The 17,397-nt window shown below is 36.0% G+C and overlaps 2 protein-coding genes across 2 annotated transcripts in view; both read right to left on the bottom strand.

Moving 5' to 3' along the window:
* The window catches only part of LOC111613354 (protein kinase C beta type-like), a 6,821-nt gene extending 1,152 nt beyond the window's left edge, over positions 1-5,669 (bottom strand). Inside the window, exons 1-5 of the mRNA XM_023354705.1 lie at positions 5,548-5,669; positions 5,318-5,349; positions 3,503-3,573; positions 2,625-2,736; positions 2,082-2,185 (exon numbers count right to left, since the gene is read on the bottom strand). Of these exons, the coding sequence (XP_023210473.1) occupies positions 2,082-2,185; positions 2,625-2,736; positions 3,503-3,573; positions 5,318-5,349; positions 5,548-5,669 (441 nt within the window). The remainder of the gene's footprint in view (positions 1-2,081; positions 2,186-2,624; positions 2,737-3,502; positions 3,574-5,317; positions 5,350-5,547) is intronic.
* On the bottom strand, positions 2,725-8,914 carry LOC111613229 (tigger transposable element-derived protein 1-like). Its single transcript, XM_023354580.1, has 4 exons — positions 6,304-8,914; positions 5,318-5,349; positions 3,503-3,573; positions 2,725-2,736 (listed from the first exon to the last, which is right to left on the bottom strand). The coding sequence occupies exon 1, from the start codon at positions 8,891-8,893 to the stop codon at positions 7,175-7,177; it is 1,719 nt and encodes a 572-aa protein (XP_023210348.1). The 5' UTR covers positions 8,894-8,914; the 3' UTR covers positions 2,725-2,736; positions 3,503-3,573; positions 5,318-5,349; positions 6,304-7,174.
* Between the last annotated feature and the right edge of the window lie 8,483 nt (positions 8,915-17,397).

The raw sequence follows: 17,397 nt of genomic DNA, 5'->3' as shown, positions 1-17,397 counted from the left end.
GCCCCCACCAGTGGGCGAGTGGTCTCCGTTGCCGCTCATCGTAGTGGTGACCAGACCCTAAAGACTGGGAGGTTCGTCGTGGGTTCGCGCCACGGTCGGACAGGCTGGCTGCTTGGAGTTTTCCGGGTTTTCTCCTTGCCTATAACGACTGAATAGGAGGCCAGTTCCCCATAAAAGTCCTCCCGGAAGGCATTTATTTCCCGCGCGTACGTATGGCTGTTCGATACAGCCGGCTAATCGGTCGCCTAGCGATCATACACAAGTCTACTCGGAGAAAGAGCCTACATTGAGCTAAAATCTCCATATAAACACCATCGAAGAAGAAGAAGTTTCAGATGGCAATTGAAACGATAAATACAAGCGTCGGCAGATTTAAACGCAAATATGCAAAGTCCGAGTCGGCCGATGTCGTCTCCGAAAGTTGTACTAAACGAAACGAAAATAAAATCTTACAGCTAGCTAAATTCTAATTAAAATTTTACTTGGTGTAATGTCAGCGTCCAAAAGTCTTCTTAAAACCACGTTCGGATAGCAAAGAACACTGAAAAAAGCACTGGCGTACTGTGGGTGTCACCCGCCCGGGGCGGAGGAAAATTTCGACCCCCCCTTATTTAGGTATTTCAGTTTAAAAGACCAAAATTCAGTTTTGTCACAGAAGAAGCAATGAAAAATTCGGTGGCAGTGCAGCGACCTGTTTAAACTGCTCTATTGGATATTAGCGGTGTACATAAATACGAATGGATCGTACGAGCAAAAGAAAAAAAAAATAAAAATAAAAAAAAAGGTCAACAGGTTTCGCAGGAATTCCTCGGACGGAGAAGTTACTAGTTCACCCGGAGAGCCAATTCCCGAATTGTCCGGACTATAGGCGCGATGCAAGTATGGATTACGATGTTTCAAATTTTTACAAGATATTATTATTACAGGATTTATTGTGAAATTTTGCCGCCCCCTAAAAAGTGCCGCCCGGGGCGGGCCTCCCCTACCGCCCCCTACGGTACGCCACTGGAAAAAAGGCAAAAAAACACAGCAGAAACCAGAGCAAAGAGCGCACACGTCAGTTCGGCAAGCGAAAAACGTGCAAAGTGACGCAAAATCGTGTTGCAACAATACGCATTTCCATAGAAAGGGCAATTGTTGCGAGATTAGAAAGCCCGTAACGAATTCGAATGCGATTGACGTCATGGATTCTTTTTGAATTTTAAGGCTAAATATCTGCATTTTTTACGTTTCTATCCCCCGAGTGACGACGGATTGGATCGACAGACTCCCTACCATACTCCGCACCACCCTCTGCCTTCGGTTTCCATTCTCCACGAGCTATATTTTCTATAATCGAACGTCATGTTTACCTCGTCACCCCCAAAACTAGAAGAAATCCTTTCTCTCGTTCGTCGAGTATTTTCCGACGAATTTTCCGATTGACCGACACCGCAATTTTTACTAAATTTCGTAATATTTCGTTTATCTGACGCCATTTTAAAAGTGGTCACCTGGTGTCATAGGACGATAGTTATATGCATGTTTAGTTAAGTAAACGCTAATTAAAGTGACTTATATATTAAATAAGCGAATTTTATGAATTTACCTGCCCGAAAGAATATATCGTGTACGTATTTTACACCAAGGAATCAAAATACAGGTAACCCCCGTATAACACGGCACTTCTATAGCACGGATTCACTATGACACGGTTCGAGAATTAGGTAAAACCCTCGTACAACAGGAAATGTAATACATTTTTACATACTTAAGTAATAATAGTTCACGAAAATTATTATTTTCGTGAACTATTATTACTTAAGTATGTAAATTTTCTCTTCTCGCCTTCTGTCGATACACGTGGTCCTTCTCGAAACTTGTTTCAATNAAATTTGCATAATTATTAATTCATTTAATTCGTATTAATTTGGATTATACAAAAAAACTTTAATACGAATCCTCAAATTACAATTAATGCAAATTGACCATTTAAAAAGCGAATTCAATTGATGGTATTAGGCAACGACATTGTTTTAAAGAATTTATTTTATGTATTTGAAGAAGTAATATACGAAAAAAACGCAAAGAATCAACAATACAGGTTTAGCAGTTAATTTTATCCTTCCCTCTTTTCCAGCATAATCACATCCGCAAAGATTCGGAACATTTTCTTGGCATCGTTTATGGACGATCATATTACATGCTGCAAAATAATAGAAAATATAACATAAACCTTGTAAAAATATTAAATTAATTGATTATGTTTCCAGGAAGAACATCAATTACAGCGAGGGAAAGAACTAATTAAATAAATGAAAGAATTTTCAATGTAACATTAGTGAACAGCATTCAAAAATACTGTTCTAAAAAAATTAAGAATAAAAGTGTAGATATTCATTAACTGCTAATTTATTCTATATGAAAGTAAATTTAATAAATGCTAATTAAGAAGATCAGTAGCTGTAGTTATGAGTAATTCTACAACCTTCCACAATGACAAAGAGAAGCTCCAATTAAAACAAGTTCAAATAATTATCTTAAAATGAAAAGATTTATATGCAATGAAACTTTATAACCTCAAATAATGCATTTCTTCGAATTTTTGGCCAATTAATTATAAAGATTTGTAAATAAATGCTTACCTTTGCATTTGAGTCCTTGATAGATGAGGCCATAAAGTAGAGAACCACAATGTTCGCAGAAAGTGGGAGTGAAGAAAGTATTGGCAAGAAAATTGTGTTTCGTCCTGACATCCTGTAATTAAAAAAAAAGGTCAATAATTAATAACAATTTAATTTAAAATATTTCTTAAACTGTAAAATTTTGAGTGTTCTGTATGTTAAAATGAGCCGTAATTTATTGTAGAGTAATAAGGTGTTAAATAATCATTAAAGATTTTGTGAATTAATCTCGTTCACTGGTGTGATAAACCCGCATATATATGTGTCTATTTGATATAGACTAAGTGTTAAACAATATAAAGGGCTAAAAACAATAGATTATTCCATCGTACTATAAAAATTTACAATAGATAATGGTCACATGAATAGGTTTGGGCCTGGATTCCTTGAGGATATGCTCATACTTTAAATCGCTGTCATCTGTCTAATCCAGTGTTTTCCTTTCCAGACTACTGCCTCCTTTTAGTGTATATATTTCTATATTTCTTACATATATATTGTTTCAAAATAAATTTTTGTCCCCCTGTCTTCCAATACTCTATTACCCACAGCTCCAGTCTTCTGGGAATCACTGGTATAATAAAAAACTTTAAAATAATTATAAATATTCAAACTGTTATTTTTTATTATATTTCTAATTTGGTTCTGTAAAGTTTTAAAATAGTGTGATCATTATGAAATATATTATAAAATGTTTATCATTATATGGTATTTTACTTTCCTTTTTTTAAAATAAGAAAACTATTACAAGAAAAATAAGTTGCTACTTTTTCAAAATAAAACACATTCATTAACCACTTTACAAATTTAAAAAAAGTAATAATTATGTCAGAATTTACCCCTTTGTCAACTCCAGAACAAGTAAACTTGACCAATTCATGACACCTTTTATGAACCACAAAGCTGCAAGCTATAAATAATAACAATAAATGGCATTCAAGCATAAGTTATATTATATATGTAATTTCAGATTTAATTTACTCTAAAACATTATGTAAATAATGAAATAATAGTTAAAAATAAAAAAGTTAAAGGCAAACTAAAGTGCAGAAAAAACACTTTATTACATCAATAAAATAAAAAACAAATGAACAGAGAGTTAGAGGAAAGATTGAAGTGATTAGAGAGTCTCTCTAATCACCTCAATCTTTTCTCTCTCTCTGTTCACCTCTGTTCACTCTTCTTTCACCTCAATCACACTCTCTATCTGAGGATGGAGGCTCATTATAATTATTGAATGCTACTCTATTTGCACATATTCAAGTTATGATCGAACTTTACAGGGAGATTCATAAAGTCTTAGACAAAATTTAAAGTTATGTCAAGAATATGAAAACAAACCATTTTTACCTAAGAACATCACACAAGTATTTTAATAAACATGTTGTGTACTTCATGTATACTACTTTCTGCGTGATCCTATACTTCTAGAAACTCCGGGTAGCATTTGAGGATGTTCCTAGGTAAAATGTCTTGTTTTTGTATTCCCGATTCTCCTTTAAAGTTTGTCTAAGACCTTTTGAATAATCCTGTATATACAGAGTAGTGATGGAGACAATCGATCTTTCATTCGATTGTAGCAAAGACAATCGACTGAATCAATCGGTTTTTTCAATCGGATTAGTATCATTTGTTCCTTAACAATAATAAACATTATCAGTTATACAATCTTGATATATTTACGATTAAATGGTTGAATATATTGTTTAAATTGATATATAGTTTATTATAAAATAAAAAGAAAACGTTTTATTGAAAATTATTAAAGTTAGCAGTTTAAAACTGTTACTAACTTCCTCCTTTCAAAATACCACATTAATACAAGTGCAATATTTGCATATTTTTTATGTATTTGAGAGTAAATATAACATTAAATACACAATAGGAGCTCGCAACAGAATTAATTTTGTAAATCAAATGTTTTTATTAATAAACAATTTACCTTTTTTTTTCGGTTGTATATATGGTATGTTACGATTCGTATGGATATTACTGATCTAGTATATTAGTTATTGACACATATGGATGGATGGAGACAGGGCCAGAGATTTGCAAAAAATACAAAATGACTGTTATCAATAAATAATGCGAGTGCAATTGTTGTCCTTGGAAAAGATTCATAAACTCATTTCAAAGCAGCAACAAACTTCTCACTTATTTGTTGAAATTAAAATAACTCGACCTGCACGCCTTTCCGATTTAAATCCTCTAGATTTTTTTCTTATGGATGCTTAATAACTCGCTAATTAACCTTTTTTCATGTTTACAGAATCATGTTCACACTTTTTCAGGCTTACAGAGGGAAGAAACCCTTCTATAAGCCTGTGAAATTTGGCCAAGCATTAAACAGATATAGTTAAGAAGCTGAGTGAAACACCCTGTATATACAGGATATTTCAGCTTCTTAACTATATAACTTCTTCCTTCTTTAAATACATTATGTAACTTAATATATAATTATATAATATATATTAATATGAAATACGGTTCATAAAAATATAATTTGAATTGTGTTTATGTAGCTTGATTGATAATAAAAATCAGTTACATTAAATAGAAAGGTAAGTGAATTATTTGATAAATCTTTGAGTCGAGTGCAGCATAATTAATTAATTAAAATCCATTATAAAATTAATGTACTGTAATGTACGTACCTTGACACTGACATCCCTGCTTGCCTAAACCCCTGAAATGAATTAAATTATTTAATAATAAATACATAATCCTTAATAAAATTAAAAATAATAAATATGTTTAATTATTTGAGAACAGTTTCCATATTTAAATTTCATTTGAATAAATGTAGGAATGTCATACGTCAGTGAAAAAAGTTTAGCATATTTAATTTATCCTATCACCTAAAGATATTAAATACAGTACAAACTCTAATCCGTTCCTTAATAATTCGGCATATCTTCCAGTTTGATCTGTATCCATGTAAACTTTAGTCATTTGACATATTCTGTTCACTTGGGTTTCATTTCTATGTACGGTATTCTTTCCCATATGCCTTTACTCTCTTTAATCTAGCACACCTCTGTGCAAAGACAGGCCGGATTAGCAAATGTCTACTGTACTTATGAAAAATGTAGGCATTGAAATTATTCTCTACTTTTCATTGTTTCTATCAAAGAAAGAACATACTTATAAAGGTAAGTTCTGCTCTACATGCTAAACTCTATCACAACTTACTGAGAGACCATACTCGAAATTAATGAAGGACAGTTGAACGACAGTGGAAATTTATAGGTCTACAATTTGAAATATTACTAAAAGAATTTTTAAAGTTAGGTATATAGGTTAACTGTTGCTAAGCAAAATTCTTTGCACGTGCTCACTAGATTAATTTAAAAGATTAAATAAAAATACTGCACATAAACTTATATTTACTTTGTACCCATTCGGTTCCTTCTTAGTCTACTGCATTATGTTATTTCATATATAGTTAAATTATAATAATTAATAAAGTGAGTTATGAAAAAAATACTCAAAAAGTGGATTTAATTAAGTCCAAAGCACTTAACTATACCATTAATATCCAGTAAAATAGTTTATTATTTAGTAAGTATATTATTTTTAAATGAAAATGTAAAATATTCATTTATTCTCAAAGTATCTATATAAATATAGTATACAATACCTTTTTCTGTAATTTGTTGCATATAAACACACATTTAAGCATGCAGATATGTATATAAACTTAAGCAAATAACTGTATTTATTAACAGACAGCAAAGTTCAATAAAGGGAGAATCATCGAAGGTTAGTGGATCTTGGGATATCGAGAGAGAGTATTGAAGCACGTTTCTGGTACCAATGTAGCCACACATTACTTGCTGTCCGGAAGGAGTGGATGCTTTCTGGGACGAAAGTTATCAGTGATTGCCAGAAGGCGCATTGTCTTCAAACTGAAAGCTTTCATCACTCGACGGTTAATCACAGGTGTAACTTTGTTGATCCCAGACCAGTTGATCCAGTTGTAACCAGTTGATCCACACACCAACACATGGGTGGGAAGTGCACGTAAATGTTCCCTGCTGTAAACATGTTTTTAAAGCCAAATATCCAGACATGGGAGTTTGATTGCACCACTTTCTCGTTGCCAATGTGAATCTTTACATCCCAGATTACTAGTTTCAGGAAAGTTGTGCTTGCAGCTCTGTATGCAAAAGACCCTTTTCGGGGCAATCAATTTGAAGTTCTTAATGGAAAACCAAATTGTGTTGTAATTGTAGAAAAGTCTTTGGAAGGAGGGACTATCCTAATTAGGACAGTATAATATATAGTTGATTGCACAGATGTACAGTATACTCTATATTGTACTTATTTTCTTTACTTTTAACTTTTAAAAAGTTAATAGCAAATGTCTTTATAGTATAAGCTGTTGTAATAGCTTATTAATGTTCGTGCCATAATTTCCGATGATATATTCGACTTATAAGAAAAATGGTCTCAAATTATACTACGTGCTCCACAAAGAATTTGTGCAATTGTTGGCTGTATATGAAATTCTAATTCATATACAGAACAAGAGGAGCTTGCAGGATCAACTCCTCTTGTTCCATCCTTTGTTTTTTGGCAACTGGCTTCTTGAAAAACTTGTCCAAGGTGGTCTGTTTCTCTCTCTTCTTCAACACCTTTCGGAAATGACGGGCAAGGGTGTCATTGTAGAGATCATTGATCCTGTTGGCCTCAGCTGTATTTGGATAGTGAACGCTGGTAAACTCCTGAACCTCTCCCCATTTGACAAGGAAGTCCTTAATGGCAGCAGTTGAAATTGGTTGATTGAATTGCTCCTCCTCCTCGTCAGATGAAGCTTCCCTTTGAGCTTCATGTTCCTGGGCCATAAGTGCTTGGAGCTCTTCAGTTGTCAGCTCTTCTTGGTGTTCTTCAATGAGCTCCTCCACATCCTCCACCTCCATCTCTAATTCCAACTCTCGGGCCGTCGAGATGATCTCCTGCACCACTTCTGTATCCTCAGCTGGTTCTTCCTGGATCCATTCAGGAACAAGCCTCTTCCAGGCTGAATTGAGGGTCTTCTGCTTGACTTCTCCCCAGGCCTTCTGGATGAGTCTGATTGCCACAAGAACATCAAATTTTTCTTTCCAGAACTTTCGGACAGTCATGTCTCCATAAAGCTGACATTCTTCAAACACCATCCTGAAGAGAGCTCTGGTGTACAGTTTTTTGAAGTTGGCAATGACTTGCTGATCCATTGGCTGAAGGATGGCAGTGGTGTTTTCTGGCAGATATTGCACCTTGATGAAAGGATAGCTTTCTTCCAGGATCTCCTCCAGGTCTTTTGGATGACCAGGGGCATTGTCCAGTATCAGCAGGGCTTTGAGCGGCAGCTCTTTGTCCAGCAGGTATTTCTTTACAGCAGGAGCAAAGGTTTCCAGGATCCATTCCTTGAAGACAACCTGGGTCACCCAGGCTTGTTGGTTAGACTTCCAATGGACAGGCAGGTTGGATTTGACAATGCAGTTCTTCTTGAAAATCCTGGGATTTTCAGAATGGTAAACCAACAGGGGTTTGATCTTCAGGTCTCCGCTGGCATTGGCTGCAAACAGGAGTGTCAGCCTGTCCTTCATGGGCTTGTGTCCAGGCAAAGTCTTTTCCTCCTTGGTAATGAAGGTCCTGTTGGGCATCTTCCAGAAAAGACCAGTTTCGTTAGCATTAAAAACTTGTTGCGGGCAGTATCCTTCATTCTTGAGAAATTGTTGAAAATCAACAGAGAACTTCTCTGCTTCTTCCTTGTCATTACTGCCATCCTCACCATACATGATGACACTGTGGATTCCACACCTTTTCTTGAACCTAAAAAACCACCCCCTGCTGGCTTTAAACTCCTCTTCTTCATTGCCACTGCTGCTGCTTGTTTCAGGAGTGTTTTTCTTCAACATATCATAGATGAGTTTGGCTTTTTGACAGATAACTTCTTGGGTAGAGCTATCAACTCTCACCTGCCTGTCATTGATCCAAACCATCAACAGCCTTTCCATTTCGTCATGGAGTGAAGACCTACGCTTTACATGGAAGATCTTGGAGACTCCCTTGGCAACCCTGGCTGACTTGATGGCATCTTTCTTACTTAAAATGGTGTTGATGGTGGTCTTGCTGAGACCAAACTGTTTGACAAGGTCACACTGTTTTACCCCACTTTCACTCCTTCTGATGATTTCTTGCTTTGTTTCAATTGAAATCACCTTTCTGTTTTTTTTAGAAGCCATGGTTTGCACAACACTTGAATAAATGTAAATACCCTGCACAGAGGTGATGTACTGTACGTAATAAACAAGGGAGCAAGCCGAATCACAACGGGAGCTCTGTACTTCAGATATACTAATAATACTAATATATTCTAAAAATAGCAGATTGTCATTGACAACAGCAAAAGAGTGGAAATATCATTCGCACTTGTTCGCAGAAAGTCCATTGTTCGCCTCACGTAACGGCCAAACAGAAAGTCCGTTGGTCGCAGCGTCCGTTATTCGAGGCGTACGTTATACGAGGCACCACTGGATTCGTTCTTTCTGCTAGACTTTGGAGGCGTCACGTGATCGGAAATGACGTCTCGTTTTATAAAGATTAAGTATTAAATTTTATACAAAAACAATAGATCGCTTTTAATAATACAATCTTAAATTTGGAGTTATTATAATTGTTTTCGAAGAGAAAAATCACGTGATAAGAAAAGTGACGTCATTTCCGATAACGTGACGCCTCCAAAGTCTAGCAGAAAGAACGAATCCTTCCGCCAGAAAAATAAATAATCGGGAACACGTCAGTCATGTCACGTGATCTAGTGACGTAAAAGCGAGATCACGTAGCTCGATTTGTAAGCGCCCGCCTCTAATGTGCTACTCCGCAATGTAAACAAGGTAAGATAATGGCGCGTGTAGTCGGTAAGCAATCCGATGCGTTTTCGTTTATAGCTCTTATTTTTGGGGGCGACGCGTATAATTTCTATCCGTTTAGGACACGTCTACAAGTAAGGTCTCTTAAGAAAGCAAAATTAGGGGAAAAACATGCCACGTATTAAAAGTAAACTTTTATCGAAAATATAAACAAACGTAAACACTGAAGAATAAACAACTAAATTGTTTTTTACATATTAAAAAAAAGGTATAAGTGTAACGTACCGCGCGACACAAAAGACGGGGTTACACAATTTACGGTTCAAATCAACGGGAAACAAAATATATAATCAATCAAATCTCCATTAAAATAATTAAACAAAGTTTATACTCTTTAGGAGCCGATCGTTTATTAAAGAATGCCAAACAATTCGCTTCGACGAAGGTCGCCGTCGGGAGCCACACCACACTGTTGACGGGCGTGTCACGCTTTTATCTGTTTATCAGTGAAACTCCGCATTATCCTATTTACGTGTCCGCGCGTCGCGGATCAGTCACTGATAAAAATCTAAATATACTAATTTACATTGTTGAATTTAGCACATTTTGGGGGGGGTTTTTCTTAGGAGTTTCCGTCTGAAAACAAAATAACTATAACTAACAATAACAATCGGACACAAGAACTCACCAAATAAAATCTTTACAATGGCAGCAAAAAGTCGGTTGTTTTAAAAGAGTAGCAATAAACTTATGATCTTTAACCAGCGATACATTTTCTTTCTTTAAAGCGCCTTTTCTCTCTCTGACATTTGTCGAAGGAGTATCGTCGGCCATCTTCCTTTAATCGTTTGACGGCAACTAATCTCTATACCAGTGCTTTTCGACATTTTTTTTTTATCTCGCCTCACACTTGAACCTATAATTAAATTTCCACGGAAAAAATCACGTGATTTAAAGTCTTTTTTGTAAACATTCTGTAGCCATATTACTTGTCACTTAATCTAATTCTTTTTGTCTATATTTATTGTGAATTAAATAATGTTTTAGATAATTTAATAACTTTTATTGAAAAACAATGTTGTTAATAATGTCGTGACAATGAATCTAAAATCCATCACGTAATCAAATTAATACGATCGATTTCTTTTGATAACACAGATTCCAGAATATCATTTATTTGTGTACAGTTAGAATTATCTAAAAAAACACGTAATAATAGGAGATATTATGGAAACACGCTCACATTTGATGCTATAATATACATTCATTCGTCTTCTGCATAAGTACAAAACATCAGTTATCGATAGTGCATGAGGTTAGTAATATTCTAGTTAATCAATATTTATCTTTTTGATGAACGTGTTTGCAAATTCGATTAAAATACATAAACTTTATCGGTTGTAAAATAATGTGAATAATCTTGTTAAAATAATAAGCGCTTTCCAATCTCAGAAAACATCTTCAAGCAGTAAAATTAAAATCAAATGAACAGAATTTATATTTGCAATTATTAAAGTTAACATTAATTTTATCATAAAAGCACAGTGTATTAAATGTTTTGTTTACTGTACAATGTAATTAAATATAGTTATTTTACGTAATATACGTATTTAAATATTGATTTAATGCAATATTAATAGTAATAACTCAATTGTAAATACTGTACTGACATATTAGGTAATTGTTTTTTCTAATAAATTGTAACATTGAAAGGATAAAATGAAGTATTTAAAAAGTCACGAATATATTGTAAATTTATTATTTGACTAGCAAACCCCGCCACGCGCTGTGGTTCAAAATGTATCTACAGTTATAAATGTGTAACACTTCCCCGTGGGGGGTAATTTTTCGAAAAATCCCTTCTTAGTGTACATTCTCTTGACGTACGCTATTAAAACACAATTAAAAACGCAAAAAAACAGTATAAATAGAAGCAGAGTTCTTTACGGTAAGCCTTAATCTTGTCCATCTCCCCCAGTGGGGGAAATTTCGACACGTATATTATATAAAAACACGTGCGTATTCGAATGCAGCGTTGTGTCAAAATTTCAAAGGAATCGGTAGGAACAAACGAACATTACATTTTTATTTATATAGATAGATAGATGATGATCTGCTTTAGTTCGTCTTCGCAGAAACTTAAACACAAAAGCAAACTTAGATCGTCGTATTCGCGGAGTTAGTGCCATCTGTTGGACATAAAAGCCTAATCCTAGATGATATCTTTTAATTTATATGAATGTTTAACGGAATAATATACAGCCTATGTCTACCCCGAAGTTCCATTCTAAATATTGGCGAAAGAATTTTTGAAATCGGATGAGTAGTTTCGGAGATTACCCGCTACATCCAAACTTACAAACAATTACCTCTTTATAATATTAGTATAGATAAAATACAGTAGAACCTCGATTATCCGGACTAATTGGGGATGAAGGCAGTCCGGATACGGGAAAATCCGGATAATCGAAACAAATACTTTAATTTGTCTTTTAATGATAATACAACACGTTTTCTGTTCGATGACATATCGGTAATATTAAAAGCAAATGCTGTATTTAAATCGTGATCAAATTTTCAAGAAATCAAACGTTCGTATCGAATTTGGGATACTACTGACCAACACTAACAGACTATCTATTGTTTAAAAGGCCCTTTGGTGGCGCAAGAAGACGGATTTTATAAAATAAAAAGCAGTCGAAACTGCATTTTTATGAATAAAAATTTGACAAACTATTTATCGTTTTATGACGAGTAAATTTTTTTCGTCGCTTTCACGGCTTTTAAGTAATGCGTAAACCTTCGAGGCGCGAGGCCCTTCGGACCGCGAGGCATAGGCGGTGACCCACGTCATCCATGCCTTACGCCGCCCTTGGTCATAAAAATGATGTAATTTGAATATAAATTATTTATAAGTACGTATGTCAAGTTATATTTTTATTACTACGTAAAATATATTTAAGAGTTTACGACCACTGTGCCGGGTGAGACGTTGTTGAAACAAAAAAAGTTATGCATTCCATCACGTACATAAACAGTGTCGTAATTCGCCAAGTGCAAATCAGCAAATTCGTAAAATTTTTGTTTATTTTGAACAATCCGGATAATCGAAAATCCGGATAATGGAGGTCCGGATAATGGAGGTTCTACTGTATTTGGATATTCTTTGAAATATATTTGGGTCATTTTTAATGTTAAAATAAGTGTTTATTTCAAATGTGAAGTATATTTTATTTTACTATTTTAGAGGGGGTGCAGTCACGTGATATAACGTCATCGCTCCGCCCACCAAAACAATCGTCCGCCATATTGGTTGCTGATTTGACGTTACCTTGTTCATTCGCTTATTATGTCAACGTGGAAGAAAGGCATCTTACCTGGCTATGCAGCCAATTTAAAAGAAAATTTCTTTTATTGGATGGGATCCATACGAAATGAAACCAACGGATTTTTCATCCAACGATTTAACCACGTGGCCCACTATAGAACATGGAGACATAGTAAATTATTTAGTTTTAACAACTAACGCTGTCACACAGGATCAGATGAAGGCATACAAATCACTGGATGCTCATAATTATTTGACAAGCGGATTTATTCATCGTGAAATTTAATCATGAGCCGTTCGTAATGATTTAATTTTGCTTGTAGGAAAGGTATATATCTTCATGTGAGACCTTCCATTACTCATAACATAAACTGCGTTATGTAAAGACGAATTTAATTTTATATTTAGTCACATTTTAAGTTGATTAAGTTGTATTTATAATTACCACCAAAATTTTTCTTTTGTCCCCATGGTTTTGTGTTGTGCGAGTCTAACAACCTATTATTAAGATTAAATTAATTAGCCTAATAAACCCTCCAATTTATTATTGTTATATTTATCATATCAGGGACTGACTGGAGCAAACTAGACTAAATTTTTACAAAAAAAATTAGTCTTTAATTAACCACAATCAAATTTTTAGTAGCATGCATTTCAAGCATCTCATCAGCATATTTCAGGCAAAAAGACCCCGCATCAGCCTAATACATCCACACAGAGATGCTTAATTACCGTATGAATTCGAAAAAATGACCGATCTTTATGCTTTCCGCGGTTGGAATCGCAACCAAGTACTACGCAATGAACCATAATAAATCAAAATTAAAATTAAAAAAATATGAGTTAGATGACAATATCGAGGTCGACAACCAAACCAACAGCAACCAATATGGCGCGCGCTTCGTAAGCGGAGTCGTGTGACGTCACGTGCACCCCCTCTATATTAGAGAGGTTGAGGCCAAAATATGAACGGCGGACGGACAAGCGCCGCCATCTGGCAAGTCTAGAAGATTGATAATGGCGTTCGCTTCGTCTAGCATGGCGAGTAGAAGGTCGGCTTCATTTTTTTGTGTTTGTGATAAAAATTATAACACATTTTATTAAATAATGATTGTTTAAGCATTTATGAATAATATTGTAATGAAACACACGATTTTAATCCAGAAATTATTTAATTATTCAATTTTTTTGCAAGTGATGTGAAGTTTATAGAATTTACATATATCATAATTCTGTAGGAGTACGTGACTCCTACAGAATTATGATAAGCTATCATGAACACAAATATAGGTGGGCTCTTTCACAGCATCTACCACCAACAGCGTAATACGTTTGTAAATTTTCTAAAAATAATTTCCCGAGCTGCTTTCGGATTGTTTCATTTCATGTCATGTCATTGACGATAGTGGAGTGCTGCAGCCCTCGCCTTTCACTCCGGAAGAAACAGAGGGGATGATCGCACAGCGACCGAAGAGGCGGCCTTATCGAAGACGACCAATCCAAGGAAGACAGGAGAGAGGTCACGAAACGACCAAAGCCGGCCTTATAGGAGACGACCCACGCGAGAAGGGGAGACAGAATGCCTTCCGGGAGGACTTGGAGGGGAAGCTGGAACCTATTCAGGCGTCTTTGGCAGGGAGGAAAACCCGGAAAAACTCCGGAAAAACGCTGCCAGCTCGTCCGAGTGAGGCGCGAACCCCCGATCGAACTCCGGTGTTTAGGGTCTGGTCACCACCATTAAGCGGAGACGAAGTCCACTCGGCCACATTCGTCGTTGTTAAACGTTTCCGCCATTTTTCAACAATATCCCATGAGTCTTTTTTTTTTAACTCTTTCCGCCCTGTGGGCACTAAGAGGGCCACTTTTTGCAGGCCCATTATGGGTTCGGCCAGGCCCACAATGGGGCTGCCGGGTGGTGAGGAACGGGGCCCGACATCCGAACGGACCGCTCCCCGAAAAATTCCTGGGGTTTTTTCGACCCGTTCGGATTCGAACCCGGGTCCCCCAGAGCGGTAGGCTGCCACCTTGACCGCTCGGCCATCCGGCCGCTAATCCCATGAGTCAGTGCGCAACGTAAACGTGTGGCGCAACGCGTTTTATTTGGAGCTCAAATGTCAAACGTATACTTCTGCTTGCTGTACAAGTTTAACGTTTGAACTTTGGCTGCAGCCTCTCTGTTAATTAAGCTGTACCATACTGTAAAATTAAATACTGATTTACCTGTACGAAACTAAAATTTAGCCAAATATTTTTGAAACATCCGTAATATATTCTCAGCATCTTGGATTATATGCAATACAAATTTATTTTGATTTGTATTCCATTTGTATTCCGGTATACACTTCTTCGAAGTTTGTTTCTTTCTTAGTTCGTTTTAGGTAAAATTTGACTTTAATATAATACGTTTTACTGAAATTTTAACGTCATAACAAAGGTAGAAAATATAGTCGACCCCCTATAACGCGGTAGATACGTTCCGCTTTATAAGAATTTCACGTTGTAGGAATCCTTAAATACATGAGCCAGTCACAGCCAGGCATGTGTGCAGTTTACGGATTACGGCTGTTTGAAAGGTTTTCTTCCATAAAATTAATCGATTCTAGACTAATTTGACTCAACATTTCCAAAACAGGTATAATTTTTTTGTGAATAATCCGTATAAACTATGCTATAAACAAAAAATTGTAGGATTACTTACCGAGTGTGCACCGTTCGACCACGCCATTGCTTAAGCTTGTTTTCGTCGCGGAGCAGCGCACCAAACGGCGGCCGCGTTTTCTGATAAGTTATAAAAATTCGTTGAACTTTGGAAACATCATTAATAGAAATAACTTTTATGGTCGTTGAATAAGAAATGTTTTTTCACAAAAAATGTATAAAATTACAGTACTGTATTAGACTTACAGTACAGGTAACCCCCGTATAACACGGCACTTCTATAGCACGGATTCGCTCTAACACGGTTCGAGAATTGGTACCATCCCCCGTATAACACGGTACTTTTATAGCACGGATTCACTCTGACACGGTTCGAGAATTGGGTAAAACCCTCGTACAACAGGAAATGTAATAAATTTTTACATACTTAAGTAATAATAGTTCACGAAAATTATTATTTTCGTGAACTATTAGTACTTAAGTATGTAAATTTTCTCTTCTCGCCTTCTGTCGATACACGTGGTCCTTCTCGAAACTTGTTTCAATGTTGCCAGATCGCGACGCTTCTGCTTCTGATGTTGCCGAATGTTTTTCCCTTATTCCATACTTGCTTTATTCTTCATAAGTGCTTAGCACCATATAAGGAAATTTATAAAGACCTTTTAACTAGAAGCAAGCAATCTAAAATTACATACATTTTGCAAAAGGTAAAGCATGGATCTGAAGATAATGCAGAAAAATGCTCAGAGGATAAGGATAACTTGCCAAAAAGAAAACGCTCTCGGTTAATTAATAGTGTTTTTAGTGATGACGAAGAAAACATTGTTTAATTTATATTAATATGTATCACTTAAAAAATTTTAATGAAGATATTTATCTTAATTATGAAAATATACTAGCATGTTTTTTAATTTTTGGAACCTAACCCTCCTTTTCGTATTAGTTCTTTGTTTCGTATAACACGGCAATTTTTTGGAACGTAACTACCGTGTTATACGGGGGTTACCCGTACAGTAGAGCCTCGATTATCCGACCTCCGATTAACCGACCGTCCTAGTCCGCAAATTTCAAATGTCCGCTAGTGATGTGGCGCTACAATATTTGGCTATGTCTTGGCTACTTTAATATTATTTTAACGTGGTTTAGCTGACAACACTCATTCGACCATGAAAGGCAGCCAGTATTTAAATGAGGCTTAATTTTCTAATTTTTAACGATACAATAGCGACGATTATTATTTAAAAAATTTTTGTTAGGCCTAACATCGATGAAAATTCAACGCGAAGTAGGTTAATAGCGATACACTAATATACTAATTACATGGGATATAATAATATACTACACTAATAATGGATTTTTTCATACTTTTCGGTTATCCGACTTTTCAATTATCCGACCAACACCAGTCCCCAATTGGGTCGGATAGTCGAGGCTCTACTGTACCTAATTTAGGCCTATATACTGTACAGACTATAGTAAACTCAACTTACCCGCCTAAATTCTTCGTAGTGTGTAAGTAGTTCGGCTGCTCGTCCACTATTGGTCCAGATTCGACCAATTCAGTCGCGGCACGAGTCGTCGATGACGTTTTACCGCATTTTACGAGTTTCCTTTAGCATCTTTATACGAATACGGTCGCAATTTTTTTGCCGCGATATACGAATCCGCATTATATGAACCCGCGTTATAGGGGGGTCTACTGTACACAGTTGGCACGTGTCGTCAGACCATCGTCCCGTTCAACACTACTAGAGACTGTACTTGTGTCTCGACTTAAGCGGGAATACCACCCCTTTCCTAGCGGCCGGATGGCCGAGCGGTCAAGGTGGCAGCCCACCACTCTGGGGGACCCGGGCTCGAATCCGAACGGGTCGAAAAATCCCCAGGAATT

The sequence above is a fragment of the Centruroides sculpturatus genome, unplaced genomic scaffold (assembly GCF_000671375.1).
Source record: "Centruroides sculpturatus isolate CEXI.00-Female unplaced genomic scaffold, Cexi_2.0 scaffold134, whole genome shotgun sequence".
In the NCBI taxonomy this organism is placed as follows: domain Eukaryota; kingdom Metazoa; phylum Arthropoda; class Arachnida; order Scorpiones; family Buthidae; genus Centruroides; species Centruroides sculpturatus.
This window is presented reverse-complemented; position numbering and strand designations above follow the sequence as displayed.